Source organism: Hylobates moloch, unplaced genomic scaffold, assembly GCF_009828535.3.
Source record: "Hylobates moloch isolate HMO894 unplaced genomic scaffold, HMol_V3 SCAFFOLD_13, whole genome shotgun sequence".
In the NCBI taxonomy this organism is placed as follows: domain Eukaryota; kingdom Metazoa; phylum Chordata; class Mammalia; order Primates; family Hylobatidae; genus Hylobates; species Hylobates moloch.
The window spans coordinates 47,002,211-47,026,311 of NW_026652288.1; the positions used below are offsets into that span (position 1 = coordinate 47,002,211).

At 43.0% G+C, this 24,101-nt stretch overlaps 1 protein-coding gene across 5 annotated transcripts; it reads right to left on the reverse strand.

Moving 5' to 3' along the window:
- Window positions 1-569: 569 nt before the first annotated feature.
- Window positions 570-23,984, reverse strand: ATP23 (ATP23 metallopeptidase and ATP synthase assembly factor homolog). 5 transcript variants are annotated; one of them, XM_058426803.1, is made up of 7 exons: window positions 23,829-23,984; window positions 22,730-22,850; window positions 13,639-13,684; window positions 12,241-12,322; window positions 7,425-7,562; window positions 3,987-4,070; window positions 570-1,014 (listed from the first exon to the last, which is right to left on the reverse strand). In XM_058426803.1, exons 2-7 carry the CDS (start codon window positions 22,845-22,847, stop codon window positions 811-813), a joined length of 672 nt encoding a protein of 223 aa, XP_058282786.1. In that variant the 5' UTR covers window positions 22,848-22,850; window positions 23,829-23,984; the 3' UTR covers window positions 570-810. The 5 variants fall into 5 exon arrangements, with proteins under 5 accessions (XP_058282786.1, XP_032029097.1, XP_058282787.1 ...); XM_032173206.2 differs by lacking the exons at window positions 22,730-22,850; window positions 23,829-23,984 and adding exons at window positions 17,460-17,568; window positions 17,660-17,786; XM_058426804.1 differs by lacking the exon at window positions 22,730-22,850.
- Window positions 23,985-24,101: the final 117 nt, after the last annotated feature.

Consider the following 24,101-nt stretch of genomic DNA (forward strand, 5'->3'; position numbering starts at 1 on the left):
CTGTATTTCGCTCAGCTGTCTAAATTAACTCAGCTCCAGGTAAGGTTGGAAACTTCCACAAACAGACCTTCAGTTTCTCCAGTGGGGGGGTGAGTTTGGGAGAGGAGGGTCTCCCTTTCCCACTTCTGCAGTTGGGCACTCACAGTATTTGGGGTGTCTCCTGGGTACTGTAGGAGCAGTCACTTCCTTCAGAGGGTCTGTGGGTCCTCTCGGTATTGCTGGTTTGTCCCTGCAGTCCATCTGGAGCTAAAATTCGAGCACTGCCTTTATTAAAAAGAAAAAGATCTAACCAGGACTGTCCCCAGAAAATTAGGCCATATGGGTCCCACATATATGATAAAAGAAGAATAGGGAGAGGACAGCATTAACCACTGAATGAATTATTTCCAATTTTCATCATAACAACAGTTCAATAAGTGTTCTACAATGAGATCAATACACATTTCTTTACATTTAATGTAAATACCAACAGTGGTCACCTATCAACATCATGGAAGGGCACACTTCACAGGTTTCATAATCAAATTTTAAAATAATAACATGTAATAAAAACAAATCACTAAAATACAAAAATGTAATGTATTTATTTACTAAATGGTTAGCTATAAAGATACAATTTTTGCCTTGGAGTTTAAAGCAGTTTCATTTTTTGCCATAGTTACTTTTTCTGATAATATGCTAGAATCACAGTCTTCTCTGTCTTATCTGGATTAAAGGGATTGTCTACATTTTATATGTTTGTTAACTTGAGAACCAAATGTTTTTTTCTTCATGATGATGGAAGCTCTGTAATATAAAACGTCACTGTGCTCATATATTTGAATAATACCGATCACGGTTTTCAAAGTCTCTATGAGCATATCTTGCATAAGTCTTGTTATGTGGGATCCTTCCAAAAGGTTCATGGTCATTGAAACAAGATTCAAAAACTTCATCAACAGCCTTTTTAGCTACTTCTTTGCTGATATTCCTAACAGCCAGGATAGAAAGAGCGGCTCTGTCTCGCACACAAGTCTAAAAAGAAGGAAAAGTATGAGGCTCTAATTTTATATAAACATTTAATCATGAAATAATACATTTTATCTAATGTCTGAATTAAAATTAACTTCCTCATATTATTTTACTAATTTCTGTCATTCCAAAGAAGAAAACAAAATGAACAAAGATCCATGACACTTAAGGAGTATTTTTAGCTCAACCTAAAATTATTTAGGCATAAGTAAGACCTTCTCTGTTTTCTCATCTTTCCCACTGATATAAGCAGATGTCATTCTCAGAAATTCTTGGCAGTGTCTGCCAAACAATATCTCCCAATTTGCAAAATCGCCAAAAAAAAAAGTCTATAAGGTCCTGATTGACTTTTTGGTAAAATTTAATTAAATTTAAAATACTTCACTTCTGTACCTCTCTTTCTTTTCAGTTGACCAATGCTAGATAACTTTTCCTTTGAGAAGGGTAAGTCCTCTCTGGAGGCAACAGGAAACCATACACATATCCACCCAAACTTGGAAAGTACCTTAATTTTTTAGGGGGGTGGAAATTAAATAACTTTTTTTTTCCTGATTATTCTTTACACAGATATTAAAGTTCTAAGATAATAATTTACGTAATGTTTCATAGTAATAGGCTAGAATTTCTCAATACTCTAATTTAAATATTTAAGAAATATAAGGCCCTGCCATTCCAATTCTTGGAGAGCTTTTAATCGATTTATTTCTCCCCAGGCCCAATCTAAAACCCAAAAGAATGGCATTTGACCTTTTCCTAAAAATAATCAAACACTGGTTTGGACGGCTGTGCATCCTGACAACCATCCGTTTTCTCTGCATGTTCCCAGTTTTTCATTGGCCTGGTCAGTGTGCTCAAGCTGGAGATACTCACTAACATTGGAATATAGTGTTTCTTAACCTGAATTTTACTAAACGCTGATTTTAAAAAATAAATCCCAGGCATAAAGGAACAAGAAAAGGAAGAACCATGTGAAGCCAAAACAACAGTTGCTAAAAAGAGAGGAAATTTCTCCCCTCCAGGGAAAAAAGGTACAAAAATTTGTCTCCTGAAGCCACAGGGTTGGGAGACACAAGTGTAGACCACAGATTTACTTCTTTTCAGACATAATAAATTTCGGTTAAAATAAAGATATGACTATGCAATCTTACAATCAGTAACTGTACTTGCTGTTTCTATTTCCTGGGTACATGCTATACAAAAGCAGGGACTCCATTCTCTAAGACTCTTCTCCTTCAGCCAGATTCCTACTACCTCCACATATTTTCTGTCCTATTGCTATTTCTATTTGTTTTCTGCTGCTGCTACCCAATGGTAAAAAGAGGAAAACTTCTCTTTCAAAGACTGTGTGCATCACAAACCTACCACAAAGATAGAAGGTGAATTTAAAAAAAAATCATGCTCTACTTCTTTACTATATCAACTGATTTTTTTTAATTGGAAAAGAATATAAAATTAGCATATTTTTCTAAAAACAGAGTATATGTAACAGCTTTTTTTTTAAGGAATTTTTCAAACTCTATTGACAAGAGCAGATACCCATGAGCTATGCCAGCACATGCTTTAACCACATTATCCTCTTCTCTAGGGGTGTGCTGATGTGTACCCTGCTTCCACCCTCTCCACTGACAGCAGAACACACAGAATTCACCAGAGAAGCAGGGACTCAAGGGCACAGAAAACATGCAGCACAAGACAAGTCACTGGCATATCACTAAGCTGACCTGGCACAGGCTGAACACCTCACTGTCCAGAGTAATCACCCTTTCCAGGCAGGAGGCTTTTCTTCACCCTCCCATTCACTAAGTTCACAATTTCTGAGTAGCTCACTGTGACTTTCCACCCCCCACTCCAGAGTTGAGTTACTCTCTTCTCCAGAAAACCAAGGGCCTTCCTGTTGTCCTAAGCCTATCTTTTTTCATCTAGTTGGAACTGATATCCTGATGCTCACATACTTCACCAACTGACTCAGCAGCCTCTTACTGTAGAAAATGACTGACCAGCCTTTCTCCTAAATGTGGACACAGGCCCAGGCAGAACTGCTCACATTCATTATCAATCCATGAGTCTTATACTTCCTCTCTCCATGTCCACCTAATACAGATCTCAAAGCCTTTCTAACAGGATAATCTTGCCTTATAGCTCTCTTTTGTTTTTTGTTTTTGTTTTGTTTACACAAATCCCTCTCAGCTAAGCTCATCATACTCAAGTCTGTGCTAAGCCAAAGGTTTTCTATCACATTATATAGCCTTTACAGGTATACTGAGACATAGCCATAACTTGTGCAGCAACACACTCTCTGTTCTGAAAGGGATTACATTTTTTGTCTCCAGAATGCTATGGCAGATTCAAAATAGAAGTCAAGAATTGTTAGAATAACAGTAAGACATGCTGTGATTTCACTTCCATTCCTTATCCACCCCCATCGAAAAGTATCCCAGGTGCAAGATCTTAGCTCCTTTCTTTTTTTTTTGAGATGGAGTTTCGCTCTGCGGCCCAAGCTAGAGTGCAGTGGCATGATCTCGGCTCACTGCAACCTCCATCTCCCAGGTTCAAGCGATTCTCCTGCCTCAGCCTCCTGAGTAGTTGGGACTACACGTGTGCGCCACCATGCCCAGCTAATTTTTTTGTATTTTTAGTAAACACAGGGTTTCACCATGTTGACAACGCTGGTCTCGATCTCCTGACCTCGTGATCCACCCGCCTCAGCCTCCCAAACTGCTAGGAGACATGAGCCACCGCGCCAGGCCTCCTTTGATTATTAAAATATCTCACACACTCATTGAGTCACATAGCTTGCCCATAATTATAAAGTAGAACTAAATGCCATCTCCTTTGTTTAAATGGTACATACTTTGTATTCTTTTCACACAGGAAGTTCTTTCAAATTTCAAATACTGAATGTACTTTTCATTTCTTTATTCATTATTTCCACTCATAACACTCTGGAGGGGAGGTGATTTCATGTTAGTTTTTACCTGGTGGTGTTGTTTTAATCCAAAATGTAACCTGAACATTTCATTAATAAGTGAGCAGTCTCCACTAAGGTTAGCAGCTCGAACCTATCACACAGAAGACAAATAAAAAGAAATAAATGCTCATGCTCTATATATCTTTATGATATCAACCAATTTTTAAAAATTAGAAAAGAATATAAAATTAGCATCTTTGTCTGAGAAAAGAGTATTTGTAAGACTTCTTCTTAAAGGACTTTATAAACTCTATTGACAACGAGAGCAAATATCTATGAGCTATGCTAGACAATGCCAAATACACTGGAGAGATGGGGAAAAGTGCAATCACCTACCAAAGTAAATTTTCTAAACTTATGCTATAGCTTTACTGACAGAACTAATTTCTTTTGGAACCAAAAGTCAGAGAGCTAGACCTCAGAGTTAAACTACACACTCTACAAGATACAAATACTTGTAGAAATTGCCAAAAATACTTCAGGAAAGCATTCTTGAAATAAACTGAGTTTCAATGTGAGCTTAAAACTGAATGCATTAATATCTGAGACCTTCCTTCCTTCCTCCCTCCCTCCCTCCTTCCTTCCTTTCTCTTTCCTCTGTGGCCCAGGCTGCAGTAAACTTGGCTCGCTGCAGACTCCCTGCGTCCGGCTCCCGTGGTTCTCCTGCCCTGGCCTGCAGGCTGCCTGGGATTGCCGCCGCGCGCCACCACCCCTCCCTGGTTTTTCTCCTTTGGCTGGAGGCGCGGTTTCGCCATCTCGGCCAGGCTGGTCTCCAGCTCCTGACCTCCAGTGCTCTGCCCGCCTCGGCCTCCCGAGGTGCTGGGACTGCAGACGGAGGCTCGCTCATTCGGTGCTCGGTGTTGCCCGGGCTGGACTGCAGTGGCGTGGTCTTGGCTCGCTGCAGCCTCCGCCTCCCAGCCGCCTGCCTTGGCCTCCCAGGGTGCTGGGATTGCAGCCTCTGCCCGGCCGCCACCCCGTCTGGGAGGTGGGGAGCGTCTCTGCCTGGCCGCCCATCGTCTGGGTTATGAGGAGCTCCTCTACCCGGCCGCCCCATCTGGGAGGTGAGGAGCGCCTCTGCCCGGCCGCCACCCCGTCTAGGAAGTGAGGAGCGTCTCTGCCCGGCCGCCCCGTCTGCGAAGAAGTGAGGAGCGCCTCTGCCCGGCCACCCATCGTCTGGGATGTGAGGAGCGACTCTGCCCGGCCGCCCCATCTGGGAAGTGAGGAGCCCCTCTGCCCGGCCACCACCCCATCTAGGAAGTGAGGAGCGTCTCTGCCCGGCCGCCCCGTCTGGGAAGAAGTGAGGAGCGCCTCTGCCCGGCCGCCCCGTCTGGGAAGTGAGGAGCGCCTCTGCGCGGCCACCCCGTCTGGGAAGTGAGGGACGCCTCCGCCCGGCCGCCCCTTCTGGGATGTGAGGGGCGCCTCTGCCCGGCCGCCCCGTCTGGGAAGTGAGGGGCGCCTCTGCCCGGCCGCCCCTTCTGGGAAGTGAGGAGCACCTCTGCCCGGCCACCCATCGTCTGGGATGTGAGGAGCGCCTCTGCCCAGCCGCCCCGTCCGGGAAGTGAGGAGCCCCTCTGCCCGGCCGCCACCCCGTCTGGGAAGTGAGGAGCGTCTCTGCCCGGCTGCCCCGTCTGGGAAGTGAGGAGCACCTCTGCCTGGCCACCCCATCTGGGATGTGGGGAGCGCCTCTGCCCGGCCACCCCGTCTGGGAGGTCTACCACAGAGGCCAGAAGCAATGTTGGGGCTGGATGTGGTGGCTCACGCCTGTAGTCCCAGTACTCTGGGAGGCTGAGGCGGGTTGATCACTTGAGGCTAGGAGCTTGAGACCAGCCTGGCCAACATGGCAAAACATATGAAAAATACAACTGTCAAACCAACCAACAAACCAAGGGACAACAAAACAGGTCTACCCTGGAGTCATACTCTAATTTTTTCTATTTTCCTCCCTTTCTGATCCTTTATCCCACTTTCTTTTTCGTCCTCTTCCTTCTCCTTCTTCTTTGTCAAATAGAGGATTGAGTTATTATCATTGATCCATACAAAATCCCTCTCTCATTTATTTTCTTTAATTCCCACCCCCCATTTCTATTCCCCGTCTTCCCATGTGCAACCTTCCTAATATGTTTGATATGCATCTTTTTGTTCGTATGTACTTTTAGAAAATGTTTATTGTTTTGTGTGCAAAAAAAAATAAAATAAAATTTAAAAAAATATATATATATCTGAGACACTTTGAGAATATGCCCCTCCCAACCCTAGCCCGAATCTCTCTTGGAGCTTCCCTCAAACCTGTATAAGTTCATGACCTTCCTCTAGGGACTTGATTGTCCTATGAAAAATGGAGCAATACAAAACACATAGAATCAAGAACATTCCAAACTGGTCACGCTATGAGCATGACAGCCTGAAATTAGGACATATTTTCAGATTTACTATACTTTAACGAATGAAAAAGTCTTAGAACTACCCACATAGATTCTACAAGCAGCCTGACCACATTTTTGCTAATTCATTGCTAACAGAATGGCCCACTTCTTGTTCCTTCTACAATATTATGGCCTCATTCCTCTGAGGAGCTCAAAGTACTTAACAAACTAACCAGCTAAAAGGCATTAATTCTCACGGTACCCAAGAGAGAGACCTATTTAAAAACTCAGGTTTCAGTCTATTCTCTAAATAATGGGAATTATAATTAGATGCAGGGAGCTACATATTAATTTCAAGAGAAAGGGAAAATAATATAAGTTATAAAGTATAGGCTTGAGATTGAGATTATTTTAATCAACTCTTCAAATAATGACATCCAAGTATATGCATATGCAGAATATGCTCTCTCTAGGAGCATATTCCAAGAGCGATCCAACGTGCTTCGTAATAAATATCTTTTTATGTTGTATTTTTGAAACAAGCATGTTTTACTCTAGGGCAAGCAAGGAGCTCTATGGAAGGCAGCCGGGCAAGCTAGTTAGAAACACTGGTTGTAATCCTGCCTCTGTCACTTACTTACTAACTTTGGAATCTAAACAACTGTCTCACTTTCCACATACGTAAAACAGGGACTATAATAGTATAATATCTATCTCAGTGGGTTATTGTGAAGATTAAATAAGAATCTGTGCAAACAGAACAGTGTTTGGAACATAACCCTCAGTAAATGTTAATTATTATTTTTTTCACATTATAAAATGTATTCCATAGGAAAAAATTAATAGCTTATTAAAGTCAGTCATCACTGTTATTAGGACTTACAGGATATAGTTAATTCTAAAAATACACTTTAAATTTCTCTAGCTGTATATCAAAAATGGTATTCAATGTTAGTTAAAAACAGAAATTCAAGACTAAGGTAGAACTATGACAGTAGGAAAAGGAATACATTTAAATAAATTACACTTGAATAAAATATTGAAGCATAGAGTGTTCTGGAAAAAAATACAATAAAACTCACCTCTGAGCACGCCAAATGTCTGATGTTGGTGAACCAGTCGACATGGGCACGACAATGATCAAATGCATGAATGAGCTCGTGTGTGACCACTCTGTTCATATGGGCCTGATTATGGATATTATTCTGGCACAAAACTATCTAGGAGACACCGAAATAAAAGAAGTTCAGTGATTTCTAAAATCTCCTTTCATAGACTCGATCTTCTCTCCCACATGACCTCACCTCTCCCCAACAAGCTCACTTGCCTGAAATATCTCTACCCACACTCTTCTCCATTGGTCGCACATCTACCCACGGGACAAGTCCCAGTCCTAAGTGTACATGCTCCAATTGCCTCGCCCAGTGACTAACTTCTCCCTTCTCCTCTCTCTGGACTACAGCAGTACTTAGATTAAGGACACATATTTAGGCACCATCCTCACTGGGCTGATCGTACTAGTCTGTCTCGGACTCCACAGCATTATGGTTAAGAGAGTGGGCTTTGGAATGAAGCATACAGATTCAAATTCCAGCTCCAGCCCTTACTAACTCAGGGACCTTGGGCAAGTTTCTTAATCTCTCTGTACCTCAGTTTCCTCAACTATAAAAAGGAGATAATTAGGGTACCTACCTCATAGAACTGTGAGAATTAAATGAGAATATATGTAAAATACTTCTTATCAAGTTTCTGAATGAGCACTGAATGAACAAGGAATGACCACCACTGTCCTTATTTTACTAGAATGAGGGAAAATGCCAGGGAAAACTCCTCAGAAAGACCTTCAGAAAGAAGTGCAAAAAGCCAACAGCACACTGAGCAGGACCCTATAAGAATAAGAAAGACACGAGGGATCCTAATAATAATAGCTGCCATTGATTGTGTACTACTGCCAGACACTGGGATATGTGCCAGATATTTATATACATTCATTCAACATCCATTGATTCAACTAATACTTATTTATTGAGACCTAATAATAGATTATAATCTACTGATGGAGATAGAAATTAACCAAATATTTACCAAAATGTTTACATACATGCAATGACAGTTGTCATGAAGAAAAACCCAGGTTGTCATGAGCATATACAATGAGGTTGGGTGCAGTGGCTCATGCCTGTAATCCCAGTACTTTCAGAGGCTGAGGCAGGCAGATTGCTTGAGCCCAGGAGTTTGGGACCAGCCTGGGCAACAGAGCAAAACCCCATCTCTACAAAAAAATAAAAATAAAAATCAGCCAGGCATGGTGGCACATGCCTATAGTCCCAGCTACTTGCGAGGCTGAGGTAGGAGGATCACTTGAGCCCAGGAGGTTGGTGCTGCAGTGAGCCAGGAACACGCCACTGAACTCCAGCCTGGGCAAGAAAGGGAGACCCTGTCTCAAAAAAAAAAAAAAAAAGAAAAGAAAAGAAAAGAAAAAGAAAGAATACCTGACCTAGTCTGGAAGTGGGGAAAGGTTTCTCTGTGGAAGGAATGGTTAAACTGGTATCTAATGGATGAATGGAAGTGAAATTTGAGGTGCAGAGGGGAAGGGAGTATTCTAGGCAGAGAGAAAAACCTATGCAAAGCATAGAGGGAGGGTTGACGGAAGAAAATGCTTGAGAAGCTAAAAGGAGAGCCCTAGAGTTGAAGCACAGCAGTGGGGGTGGTAGGCAACAGATACGGCTGGTGAGGTCGGGGGGCCAAATCCCTGAAGACCTTGCCTTTACCCTAAGAGCAATGCAAGCTCTCAGGATAAAGGGAATGTTGAAACAGAAAACTGCTTTTGTTTCATTTTGCTTTTATCCTTTTAACTATAGTTGGAAGAATAGGCAGGAGATGGCCAAAACTGGATGCAGAGAAATTAGCTGAAGGCTAATATTCTAGGCAAGAGAGAACAGCACTTCAGCTAGAATGGTGGAAGCTGAAAGAGTCATTTAGGAGGTAAATTAGATAAAATTTGGTGATAGAATATGGGGAAGGAATCAGGGGTATCAAAGATGATCTATAAATTTCTGGCTTGGCTAATAGGATCGATGGTAGCACCATCCACTGAGATATGCAAAACTAAAAGACTGGGTTGGGTGGGGATGGGGGATGGTAAAAATCACGAATTTGGACTTACACATTTCAAGTCTAAAGTGTCTTTAAGACACTTAAGTAGGCGGGGAGCAGTGGCTCTCGTTTATAATCCCAACACTTTGGGAGGCTGAGGTGGAAGAATCATTTGAGGCCAGGAGTTTAAGAGCAGCCTGGGCAACATAGTGAGACCTCATCTCTACAAAAAATTTTAAAAGTTAGCCGGGTCCAGTGATGCACTTCTGTAGTCCCAACTACTCAGGAGGCTGAGATGGGGCATCGCTTGAGCCCAGGAGTTCAAGGCTGTAGTGAGCCATGATTGCACCACTGCACTCCAGCCTAGGCGACAGAGCAAGACCCTGTCCCAAAGAAATTTTTTTTCATTAAAAATATAAATAAATAAATAAATAAAAAGATGCTCAAGTAGAGGTGTTAAATGGGCACTTGGATATATGGAATGTGGAGTTCTTAAAAGTGAGCTTTGACCCCAGAAAATTGATGAGACCTCCTTGGCAGAGTACAGAGTAAGAAAAGAAGGGGCTCTATGACCAAGGATTGAGGGACTTCGACATTTAAATGCTAGAAGAGGAAGGTAAGCTAGCAAAGGAGCAACCAGAAGAGTGCTGTATACTAGAAACCAAAGAAAGTGTTTGGCATAACAGCTGAAGTCAAGTGTATACAAACTATATGACCCAGTAATTCTGCTCTTGAGCATATACCTTAGAGAAACTCTTGCACATGTGCACCAGTAGCGAAGGTCAAGAATATTCATAGCAGCATTGTTCATAATAACAAAGTTGGAAACAATCAATATTAAACTGTAGTATAAACACACAACAGAATAAATACTATATAATAGGGAAACTAAATAAACCAGAGAGGTACACACAACAAGAAGAAAGAATCTCACAAATGCTGAAGGTGGAAAGTAAGTTGGAGACTATATACTATACAATTTCATAATACTACAAAATGCTACATAAAACTCAAAGTATAACATGTATAAAGCTCAAAAGCAGGCAACTAAATAACACACTGTTGGATTGTATATGTAGATGGTAAAGCCATTCAGAAAAGCAGGGAATGGTTACCACAAAAGTCAGGATAAGGAAGGGAAGAGGACCTGATTCAAGAGGACCACACAGGCTTCTGAAGTCCTAGTAATGTTCTTTTTCTCTAGTCTGGGTGGTGGTTATATATGTGTGCACTTTATTACTACTGAAAGTGTATATATAGGTTTTTTACTCTTCTGTATGAATGAGATACTTCATAATAAAAATTTACATTTAAAAAAATAGGCCAGGCATGGTGGCTCACGTCTGTAATCCTGGCAGTTTGGGAGGCCAAGGTGGGTGGATCACCTGAGGTCAGGGATTCAAGACCAGCCTGGCCAATATGGCGAAACCCTGTCTCTACTACAAATACAAAAATTAGCTAGGCATGGTGGCACATGCCTGCAATCCCAGCTATTCAGGAGGCTGAGGCAGGAGAATCACTTGAACCCAGGAGGCAGAGGTTGCAGTGAGCCCATATTGCACCACTGCATTCCAACCTGGGCGACAGAGTAAGACTCTGCCTCAAAAATAATAATAATTTAAAAAATAATAATAAAAGAAAAGGAGAGGGTGCCCAACTGTGTTCAACACTGCTGAGAATTAGGATGAAAGTTCAAGATGTGCACTCTATTTAACCCTGGGGGGACCAAGAAGGGGGTGAATTTATCCAGAGCCATTTTGAGAGCTATAGGTATTGTGATTACCAGTTTACAAATGAGGAAACTGAGAAGAAAAATAACTTGCCCAAGCCCCACAGATAATAAGCAGGGAAACTAGGATTTGAACTCAAGTCTGACTCCAAAATCTAGACTTCTCATCCTTGTTCTATATTGCCACTTCACATGATTACTGTAAAAATGCTATAAATAACCTAAATACATATAAAATTCTCCAGCAGGAAACAGTTAAGTGTAGCTACGTATGAATTATACATTCAAGTGGGAAACAGTTACTTATAACACCATCATTTACCCTCATCACATGACATTATCTACCGCCTCCAAGACTCTGTCGAAACCCTCTGATGACTTAAAACTAATAATAAAAGGTATTGAACGCTTACTATGGGCCAGGCATTAAGATAAGCAACTCTATAAGAGATATCTCATTTAATTCTCATAATCATTCCATAAAATAGATACAGTCGTTGCCCATATTGTACAGATTAGAAAACTCCCCTAATAAAAAATTTTCACTTCTCACCACGTAAAGGTAAAAACCCTTTCATTTAGCATTCAAAGCCTCCCACCACAGGGCTTACATTTCTTTCCAATCCTATTTTCCCTCATTCCCCACATGTTCCTGCCCTCCAGATAAACTAGACAATATGCCATTCCCTACACACGCCATGCAGTTTCCCAGCATGCACTTTTGCTCATGCTGCCCCTGCTCTGCCCCTAAGGAGGCTTTATATCCTCTAGTTCAATCTGTTGGCATCTTTCAATCAATCACATCACTGTTCCACTGTGGTAACCAAGCCCATCTAAAATGGTTTAGCTTGCCTCATTTTATAATTATCTGTGTTCAAGTCTTATCTTTCCTGTAAGGCTGTAAACTCCTTAAGACATTTTAAGAGAAAACTCCTTAGATTAAGGATAACTAATTCACTTTTTTAGTCCTACATAAAGTCTACCAAACAGAATGCCGAGCATGTGGAAGATGCTCAAAAAAATATAAAGAGAGAGGATTAAAGGGAAGGGAACAATTTGGCAATAATGCCTACCTGAGATGTTGAAGCATCAAAACCTCCACTGACATTTCCATTACAGTCTTCGCAAGAAAAGTGTCTGTCTTTGTTAACAGCACTAAAAGGCAAGAATAGATTAAAGAGACAATGTCCAGAAACAGTGTGTATGTGGCAAACAGCCCTGGGCCAGGACTCAGGAGACCCTCCACCATATAGTAAATCCCCTCTACTACTAACACATAGGAAACCTTGGGAAAGAAACAACATCTTCAGGACTCTTATTTCACCTGTAAAATAAGGAGGTTGTACGCAAAATCCATTCTAGTTCAAATTCTATAGATATGACTCCATAAAACATTTGTTCGCCAAGTACGGTGGCTCACACCTGTAATCCCAGCACTTTGGGAGGCCAAGGCGGGTGGATCAACTGAGGTCGGGAGTTCAAGACCAGCCTGACCAACATGGAGAACCCCTGTCTCTACTAAAAATACAAAATTAGCCGGGGTGGTGGTGGGCGCCTGTAATCCCAGCTACTCAGGAGACTGAGGCAGGAGAATCGCCTGAACCCGGGAGGCAGAGGTTGCAGTGAGCCGAGATCGTGCCATTGCACTCCAGCCTGGGCAAAAAAAAAAAAGAGCAAAACTCTGTCTCAAAAAAAAAAAAAAAAAATTTGTTCAACTGATTATGGCCATATTGCAAGTATGCTGGAGTTCCTGCCCTTGGGCCAGAATGTTAAGAACTGGATGTCAGAAGTCACTTCCTTTAAACCCCTCAAAGTTATACAACATCTGCAAGGTTCCTACATAACAAGCCGAGATTTCTTTTCCATTAAAAACAGTGCTCAGGCTGGTGTAGCAGAAAGGCCAGGCTTGGTAATTACTTACAAGAAAATTTTGAGTACTGTCTTTACTAATCACCCAAGGTGAATGGTAAGAGCTAGAAAATGAGCTGGGCTGGTGCAGTGGCTCACACCTGTAATCTCAGCACTTTGGGAGGCTGAGGTGGGTGCATCACTTGAGGACAGGAGTTTGAGACCAGTCTGGTCAATATGGTGAGACCCCATTTCTACTAAAAATATAAAAATTAGCTGGGCATGGTGGCATGTGCCTGTAAACCCAGCTACTTGGGAGACTGAGGCAGAAGAATTGCTCGAACCTGGGAGACGGAGGTTGCAGTGAGCCGAGACAGCACCACTGCACTCCCGCCTCAACAAAAGCGAGACTCTGTTTCAAAAAAAAAAACATGAGTTAGGGCAGAAGATGTCCAAACAGAACAAGGCCTGCCTGGAGACAATGCAGCCAATTACCTCTATTTACCCTACAGAAAAGACTTCGTGACCTCAGAGAAATCCTAAGCAGTTCTCTTAAGAAGAGAACTTGGTTTTTGTTTTCAGCAGCCAGACCTCAGAGCAGCACTTCAAAAAGAGTTACTTACCAACCTGAGTGTTTCATAGCATCAAGCAGAAGTTTGACATACGGATCTAAAAAAGATTGATTTAATTAAGTAAGCTAATTGGAAAAGTAGCACCAATTAAACTACCCAAATAGCTGTGTAAGATATTATCAAAAAGTAACTCACAGGCCAGATGCAGTGGCTCATGCCTATAATCCCAGCCCTTTAGGAGGTTGAGGCGGGTGGATGATTTGAGGCCAGGAGTTCAAGCCTAGCCTGACCAACATGGCAAACCCCATCTCTACTAAAAATACAAAACTTAGCTGGGCATGGTGGCACACGCCTGTAGTCCCAGCTACTTGGGAAGCTGAGGCATGCTAATCGCTTGAACCCAGGAGAAAGACGTTACAGTGAGCTGAGATCACACCACTGCACTCCAGCCTGGATGATAGAGTGACTCTGTCTCAAAAAAAAAGTAATGTTATCTTAAAATTGGTAAAAATTGACATGAGAGGCCAAGCTTAAATCAACATCAAAGCAAGTTTGTACTGAAATAAAACACTAATCCAAATACCAAGATGGTACTACTAAGCATCTTAGACAATATCAACTATGCTTTTAAAGTTCATTTTTAGTTAAATGATCAAACACATTGTATTATGGTATATACTAAAAGACTGAGGGAATCTAGGGCCACATTCTTAGAAGTGAACAACAGCACAGTACTTAGATTTGAGGAAGCCAGTAGCCATACTGTTCTGTCCTGGTCAGATCATACTGGCAACACCATGTCCCATGCTGAGTACTACCACGTTCTAAACAGGACCTGCCACTGAAGCTCCTCCCCAGGGGATGGTGACTAGGGTACTACAGGACTATTTCCAGTAAGAAGCAAGAAAGGATTTGGAGGGTTGGAAAGGAGACAGAAGACTTAACTAGGACCGCAGTACCTTCAAGTATTGAAGGGGTGCCATGTGGGACTAGATTCAGTTAATATTTCTTCAAAGGGCAGAACAAGGACCAAAGTATGGAAGTTACATGTGGCAGATTTCAGCTCAGTATGAGAAAGGATTTTTCTCCAACAATTAAAGCTGATGAAACAATAGACAGTAGATTGAAAAAGCCTCAAGGAACAGGTAACTGTGTTCCAGGAGACGTCTGTAGAGTATCTGGCCAGAAATAGCACAGAGGTTTCCCTGTAAGGGGACAGGGAGGCCTAGACGATTCCTGAGGGCCCTTCCACATCTAAGACTCTATGGGCCCGTGACTACTACAGGAAAGTACAAGGAACGCAAATGCCTCTGATACTAACTTTTCACATAGGCGTCTTGTCTGAGAATATAAATGCACAGCCAATTATATGATGTAACCTAAAAAAAGTGAAAAAGAAACTAAGATTTAAAAAAAATGTTGAAGGAAAAAATAGGTGAGAAAAAGAAATGTGAGATGAGAAAGTCAGGTATAGGTTACTGCTTTACCAACCTGCCCCTTGCAAAAGTGTTCACAGTAGAATAATTATTGTTAACAATAAGTATTATTAATTGAGTGAATACCAGGTAGCAGGCACCATATTAGGCACATTATTATTCATGCAACTAGGAGAATTTTACAGAGTTAAAACAGTTTCAAAAGTCTGTAGTCCTTGTACTTAAAAAAAAAATGCAGGCAGCACCATGGTTTAGTACTTCAAAAAGGACCTGCAGCAATATTTAGAAAACAAATTGCTTTGGTGAAAAAAAAAAAAAAAAGAGTCTCCCATGAGGCCTGGTTTCCACCACCACGCCCCACCCAGGGATAGGATTTTAAAGCTGCAGGTTGACACTTTAATATCACCAACAGGCCCTCCCAGCCACCCTGCCCTTGGAAGATCAAGGTCCATTGATTCCTACTGGGGCTCATGTTCAGCACCCTGCCTTCCTCACATCCTATCTGTTTCCAGTCTTCCTCCACTGTGTGGCCTTTCCACTGTAAAAACAGCTACCATTTATTCAGCTCAGCTCCTGATATGCTGGCACTTTACATTCATAAAATCAATACTTTTTTTTTTTAGACAGGGTCTCGCTCTGTTGCCCAGGCTGGAGTGCAGTGATGCAGTCATAGCTCACTGCAGCCTCAGCCTCCTGGGTTCAAGCAAATCTCCTGCCTCTGCCTCCTACATAGCTGGGACTGCAGGCATGAGCCACCACATCCAGCTAATTTTTTTATTTTTTGTAGAGACAGGGTCTCCCTATATTACCCAGGCTGGTCTCAAACATCTGGAGTCAAGCGATCCCCCTGCCTTGGCTCCCCAAGGTGCTGAGATTACAGGCATGAGCCACTGTACCCAGCCCCATAAAATCTATTCTTCACAACAACCCTAAAAGAGGTATTTTTCCCCTTCTCTTTTTTTATAATAAGGATAGTGAGGATCAGAGAAGTTAAGTCACTCTTCACACCTGAGGAAAGGGATCCGCATTTGAACCCACATCTAACTCTGCAGCCCATACTCTTTCCACTCTATTCCACTTTGAAGCACCTTCAAGGCAGGGTGCTAACTCATCTTTCTACTTCCCCCACCAGAACCTGGGAGGCACTCAATACATATTTGTACAGTAAATACAATATCATCATTCTCTCCCCTTTTACCCCTGACTCCCCTTCCTCCTCCTACCTCCCTGAGTCTCTACGAGCAGGTAATCCCAAGAAGGTTGGAAAATCTTTCGGTGGTTGACTTTTGAACTGTGACTGACCAGCTGTGAAATAGTGACCTTGCTTTGGGACAAGTACGTTTAAGACTAATTTTCTAAATGTATCTGAAAGTAAACTTAAGAAGTCTATGTCAATGTAAAGGAATTAAGAAATCTTCTCTAGTGCAATGTCTCTGGGACGGGACAGAAATTTGTCAATGGGCAGTTGCGTCCCTGTTTAACCCACAGCAGTTCTTAACCTTTGTGGGGTCGTGGGCCTCTTTGAGAATATGATGAAGCTATTAACTCTCTCCCCCCACCAAAAAAATATGCACTTAGGGCCGGGCGCGGTGACTCACGCCTGTAATCCCAGCACTTTGGGAGGCCGAGGCGGGCAGATCACGAGGTCAGGAGATCAAGACCATCCTGGCTAACACGGTGAAAACTCGCTTCTACTAAAAATACAAAAAATTAGCAGGGCGTGGTGGCGAGCACCTGTAGTCCCAGCTACTCGGGAGGCTGAGGCAGGAGAACGGCGTGAACCCAGTAGGCGGAGCTTGCAGTGAGCAGAGATCGCGCCACTGCACTCCAGCCTGGGCGACAGAGCGAGACTCCGTCTCAAAAAAAAAAAAAAAAAAATGCACTTAGGGGCACATACACACACACGATTTCACAGACCATTTCAGGGATTTCTACGCTCTGAAGCCCATTCATGCATGAAGGCTAAGAACCGCTTCCAAGGAAGGGTAGGTTTGCAAAACTGTTTTTACATTTTTACAGCCTTTGTATGCCTTAATTAGATTTTTACATTTTTACAGCCTTTGTGTGCCTTAATTAACCTGGCTGGCACTTTAAATCTCGGCCTCACCCTTACCCTGAAGTCACAGTGTGGCTGCATAACTTATGTAAGAAATCGGAGGATCTGTCACAACAGTGAGTGACAAAAAAGGGCAGACAAATTCATTCCACAAGCCAAAAACAGCGACGAAAGGGGTCTCAGCGCCACCTCTAGTGGGGAAACTGAGCCCCAGGCTCCCAACCCAGCCCCCATGATGCCCAGTATGCCTAGACTCTGTGCTGAACCTGGTTCATTCAGCCCTGAGGCTGAACCTGCAGCCCCTGGCCAGGTGTTGCCCAGTCCCCACCCGGTCTCAGACCCATTCTGCCGAACCCCAGCCTCCAGGTCATAGCTCCTACTTGTCTCCAGCGTCTTCAGGAGCCTAAGCTGGCACTTCTGGTTGCTGGTGAAGAAGCTGAAGAAGAACCCTTGCTGGGGATTCCCCTGGGCCAGACGTTCGGGGAAGACCTGGCAAGAGACGTGTTGCTGCTGCAGCTGCTCCCCTGCCGCGGGGCCCCGCCCGCGCTCGTCCGGAGCTCCCGCCATACCGCCCGCAGACCTCGCCGCTGCTTCCTCCTGGCTTGGGCGGCCGGAGCGAGACCGGGAAAGGTAACCTCCCTCCCGCCAACCCGACCGCCCAGGCCCTCCCTCCACAGGGAAGAAGGGCAGCCTGGCTGGGCTGAAGACGTTAGGCGGGAGTGGGCTTTGAACCTGACGGGGAGAGCGGGAGGCGGGGCGAGAGGCGAGGGGCGGGGCGAGAGGCGAGGGGCGGGGTGAGGGCATGGGGCGGGGCGAGGGGCGGGGCGCGGGGCCCGATGCTGTTGGGCGGAGCTGGGTCTTGCGACTTCCCTCAAAGGCAACACCACCGCTGCCGCGGTCTTCGCTGCTGCCCTCCCAGTGTGGGTGACATGTCTTTATAAGCGTTGTTCTGCAGCTTCCTGCTGCCTGCTGAGCTGCTAAGGGTGTCCCGCCTCCTCGCAGACACTCCTTCCTCACCTCGGGGCGAATATTGGCCACTAACTGCTCTTGTGCCGCCGAAGGTCTCGGCCATCCTCCCATTCCCTGCCTTCTTCCGGGGCAAACCAGTTGTCATCTCTAGCCCGCCACTTTCCCGACCCCTGCCACCCCTCAGATCCACTCTGCCCAAAGATGCCTCTGGCCTTATTAAATGTAGTGTTTTTCAGAAACGTTTTTAAACTATAAAGAATGACTAGTCACATCAAAATCCTCAAAATATAGGACCAACTACATTTTTTCTTCCCATCTGTACCCATTCGTTTACCCTACTTTTCTGCCCCCTCCCCCCCACACCAATAACTCCCTGATAACAAAGCGCACCCGGTTTACTTCTACCTCTCAGCCTTAACTCATACTGTTATTTCCATCTTTAAGCTCCTTGCCTCAGCCCCTATGATTGGAGCCCAGGTCAAATCTGCCTACTCCACAGAGCATTCCCAGATACCTTAATCAAAATTAATGTCTCCTCGAACTACAATGCCCATTTCCCCACTTCTTAAAAAACAAAAAAGGGAGGAATGTTAGGCAACAGGGGTACCTTAATGGCGCCGGTTCCGGGTTCTTCTCCCCTCCTTGACCAGGCACTGTCTGAACCCGCCAAAGGAGGGCCAATCAGAAAGAAGCATCTCCCGCCTTCCCTTGCGCCCGCCTCACGTAGGCCCAAGGGATATAAAACCCAGCACACCAGCAGCTCTCTTTTCTTCTCTTCTCTTCTCTTCCTTCTCCGCTTGATACCTCCAATAAAGATCTCTTGACCGCGAAAAAAAAAAAAAAAAAAATTAATGTCTCCTAATCTCCCAATGTACAGAGTACTTAGTACCTGTTAATCATTTTCATCGTAGCCTGCCAGGTTTTATCCAATTTGTGTGTTTCTCTTTTCCTACTAAATTATTCCACTCAGCTCACACATTTATTCAGCACCTACTATGATGGGCCAGGCAAGGTGTTAAAAGACTGAGGAAACACATGATTAAGAAAATTGGTAAAGATGAAGAGCAGCATGTGGTTTATGTAAGAAACATATCTGAATAATATAGGCTCACCAGGCCTTTAGGGTTATGAACAGTGCTTTATGTGTCATTGATACTCAATATCTAAATTGAGTGGGATGCTAGGATAGTCATTCATTTGGAATATTATAAAAATACAAACAACTCCTATGTACATAGACTATTAAAGCCAGAAGTCAAAAAAAAAGTAACTACTTTTTAATTAAACTCACCTTGGATACATTATTTCTAATCTTCACTACAACCCTGCAAAGTAAGTATTATCTCTAATTTGCAGATAAAGTGGGCTCAGCAAAATGCAGTAATTTATCTAGGACCACACAACTAGCTTTCAATCCAGTTATAGAACTAAAACACACATATGGAAAACTAAGCCATTACAATTCAGTGTGATTAGTTTGGAATACTGAAGGCAGGCTAGATATGCCTAGAAATGGACCATAGCCTATACACATTTGAAATACTATTTGGATTTTTTTATGCTTTCTTTTTTTATACATAGATTCAGGTGGTTTATGTGTAGGTTTATTATACAGATATATTGTGCAGTGGTGAGGTCTGGGCTTCTAGTGAACCCATCACCCAAACAGTGAACATTGTACCCAATAGTTTATTTTTCAACCCTCACCCTTCACCTCCCACACTCTCCCCACTTTTGGAGTCCCCAGTGTCTATTATTCCCCTCTGTATGTCCACATGCACCCAATCTTTAGCTTCCACTTATAAGTGAGAACATGGGGTGTTTGATTTCCTGCTTCTGAGTTATTTCACTTAGGATAATGGCCCCCAGCTCCATCCATGTTGCTGCAAAAGACATGATTTCATTATTTTTATGGCTGCATAGTATTCCATGGTGTATGCATACCACATTTTCTTTAACCATCTGTTGGCAGACACTTAGGTTGATGCTTGATTCTGTCTTTGTCTTTTTGTCATAACAATTTCTTTTTTTGTTTTTCTTTTTCAGAGACAGGTTCTTGTTCTGTCACCCACGCTGGAGTGCAGTGGTGTAATCAGAGCTCATCACAGCCTTGAACTCTTGGGCTTAAGCAATCCTACCACCTCAGTCTCTTCAGTAGCTAGAACTACTGGCATGCACCGTCATATCTGGTTAACTTTTTAATTTTTTGTAGAGATGGAGGTTTTTTGCTATATTGCTCAGGCTGGTCTCAAACTCCTGGCATCAAGTGATCCTCCTGCCTCAGCCTCCCAAAGCTCTAGGATTACAAGCATGAGCCACCACACCCAGTCACAATTTGTTTTCCTTTGGGTAGCCAGTAGTGGGTTGCTGGGTCAAATGGTAGTTCTATTTTTAGTTCTTTGAGAAATCTCCATACTAGTTTCCACAGAGGTTGTACTAATTTACAATCCCACCAACAGTGTATAGGCAATCTCTTTTTTCTGAATTCTCATCAATATCGGGTTGTTTTCTGACTTTTTTTTTTTTTTTTTTGAGACGGAGTCTCGCTCTGTCGCCCAGGCTGGAGTGCAGTAGCGCGATCTCGGCTCACTGCAAGCTCCGCCTCCCGGGTTCACGCCATTCTCCTGCCTCAGCCTCTCCGAGTAGCTGGGACTACAGGCGCCCGCCACCGCGCCCGGCTAATTTGTTTATTTTTTTTAGTAGAGACGGGGTTTCACCGTGGTCTCAATCTCCTGACCTCATGATCCGCCCGCCTCAGCCTCCCAAAGTGCTGGGATTACAAGCGTGAGCCACCGCGCCCGGCCCTGACTGACTTTTTAATAATAGTCATTCTGACTGGTGCGAGATGGTATCTCACCGTGGTTTTAATCTGCATTTCTCTGATGATCAGTGATGTTGAGAATTTTATCATCTTTATTAGCCACTTGTATGTCTTCTTTTGAGAAATGTCTATTCCTGTCTTTTGCCCACTTTTGAATAGGGTTATTTAGTTTTTTCCAGTTGAGTTCCTTGTAGATTCTGGATATTAGTCCTTTGTTGGATGCACAGTTTGTAAATATGTTCTTCCATTCTGTAGGTAATTTGATTATTTATCTTACTATGCAGACGCTTTTTAGCTTAATGAAACTCATTTATCTGTTTTTGTTTTTGTTGCATTTGCTTTTGAGGACTTGCTCATAAATTATTTGCCTAGGTCAATGTCCACAAGAGTTTTTCCTAGGTTTTCTTCTAGGGTTTTTATTGTTTCGGGTCTTAAATTTAACTCTAATCCATCTTGAGTTAATTTTGGTATATGGTGAAAGAAAGTTTCATTCCTCTGCATGTCTATCCACTTTGTCTAGCATCATTTATTAAATAGAGTGTCTTTTCCCATTATATATTTTTGTTGTCATTGTCTAAGATCAGTTGGTTGTAGGTATGTGGCTTTATTTCTGGATACTATTTGCAATACCCTTCGGCTACAGGAATAAGTAAAAAAGTGCAAACCAAAAGCTGCAACATTTCCTTACTAAATTAGCTAAAACTCTTTCAATACTCATTGTTGAAGAAACAGACGGGAAAAAATTCATACCACAGTATCAATGGTTGTCTAGGTATTGGAATTTTTTTGTTACATTCTCCTGAAATTTTCTAATGTTCCTCAATAAGCATGTATTACCTTTATAATCAGAAAAATAAACTTTAAAAAATCAAGTGGGCTTTGGATGCCATGTGTAACTTCATCTGTATACAGTATAAAGACATAGGTATGGAATAAAAACACATTAAAGAAGAGATAATGAAGTGCAAATACAAATGAGTTTTAAAAAGAAAAAGAATTACCACAAAGAAATTAGAGCAAGGGCAAAGATTTAGCTATAAGGATTTTCATTTCTCCATTGCAGCACTAATTGAGAGCAAAAACGGCCAGGCCAGTGGCATGTAATCATAGCTACTTGGGAGGCTGAGGCAGGAGACATGCCTGAGCCCAGAAGTTCAAGACCAGCCTGTGTGATACAGCAAGACACCTCCTCCTCAAAAAAAAGGGGTGGCGGGAAAAGACATCAATTGTTTAAATATCCAACAAGAGATATAATGGAATATATACAACCATGTTAAGTGTCTGTTTTAAACAAAATATGTTCATTAAAAGTTTTTGAGTGTTTTGGGTTTTTTTTGAGCCAGAGTCTTACTCTGTTGCCCACGCTGGAGTGCAGTGGCACCATCCCGGCTCACTGCAACCTCTGCCTCCCAGGTTCAAGTGATTCTCCTGCCTCAGTGAGCCAGGATTGCGCCACTGCACTCCAGCCTGGGCAACAGAGCGAGACAACAGCTCGAAAAAAAAAAAAAATTCAGGCCAAGCACGGGTGGCTCATGCCTATAATCCCAGCACTTTGGGAGACCGAGCAGGGCAGATCCCTAGACCAGCCTGACCAACATGGTGAAACCTCATCTCTACTAAAAATACAAAAATTATCTGGGTGTGGTGGCGCCGCCTATAATCCCAAGCTACTCAGGAGACTGAGGCAGGAGAATTGCTTGAGCCCAGGTGGCAGAGAGGTTGCAGTAAGCCGAGATCAGGCCACTACACTCCAGCCTGGGCGACACAGTGAAAATTTGTCTCAAAAAAAAAAAAAAAAAAAGTTTTTTAAGTTCCAAACTAGCATATACAGTATTAATTCCATTTTGAATTTGTACTTACTATAATTCATAGAAAGCGTCTGGAAGACTCCTACAAAGTATTCACACTGGTTGTCTTTAAGTGGGTAGGATTTGGAGTGGGTAGGATTTTGTGTTTTGGGGGGTTTTTTGGCCTTCATGTTCTAAAGCAAAAATAATTGCTTTTTTATGGGAACTAAATTATTTAAAATTGTATAAATCTATCACAGTAACAAATAAATTACATATAATTGTAAAGAGTTTACCACCTTTCAGCTGTGAAAGTTGATCATATCAAATCGGGTCACTTTTGTCATACCAATTAAAGAGTGGAGAGGCCAGAGGGAAAAAACATTCAGGTCATAAATATCACTTGAAAAAATATAATTCTCTACAGGCCTGGCTGCTGAAACTGCCTGCTAACACTTAAAACCAATTTAATCTAAAGGCTACTGCCGGGCGCGGTGGCTCAAGCCTGTAATCCCAGCACTTTGGGAGGCCGAGGCGGGCGGATCACGAGGTCAGGAGATCGAGACCATCCTGGCTAACACGGTAAAACCCCGTCTCTACTAAAAATACAAAAAAAAAATTAGCCGGGCGTGTTGGCGGGCGCCTGTAGTCCCAGCTACTTGGGAGGCTGAGGCAGGAGAATGGCGTGAACCCAGGAGGTGGAGGTTGCGGTGAGCCGAGATCGCGCCACTGCACTCCAGCCTGGGGGACAGAGAAAGGCTCCGTCTCAAAAAAAAAAAAAAAAAGGCTACTAAGACAGCCTGCTACAATTCTAAGACTAATTTTACCCACCACTGTCACTCAGCAGTTTGCCAACCCCACCAAAACATTAATAGTGCCAATAAGCTCTCTTGAAGACCAATACGTAACATTTCTCCTTCTTATAAAATCTCTAACCTCTCCACTCTTCAGACATCCCGAAGACCCCCCCCAGTCTACATATTTGCCCCAAATTACTATTTTCTTCCCAAATGAAGCATTCTAATTTCAAAGATTCATCTCTATATTCTGACTTCACAGCTTTTAACACTTAATGCTGTTTTTTAGTTGACAAATAAAAATTATATTATAGTATACAACGTTTTGAAATATATATACATTGTGGAATGGTTAAATAAAGCTAACGTATGCACCCTTCGGCTTTTTAAAAACTAACGTCCAATTCATCCAATTCCGTGAGAGTAAAGCCTTTGCTTAGCTTTCCAGTCCTGTTAAACGGTGGGAAACAACAAAAGGGTCCCCAGGACCCTGCCCAACAATACGCCACACTCTGTCTAGCAAAGCCACACAGCCAGAAAACGCCAGGTGACTGGCAGGCAGATACTTCCGGAAGAAGTCGGCCCTCCGAGCCCGGAAGTGAAGCCATAAGACGCACAGGGTTCTGGGAGGAGTTACGGAGGCGGGAT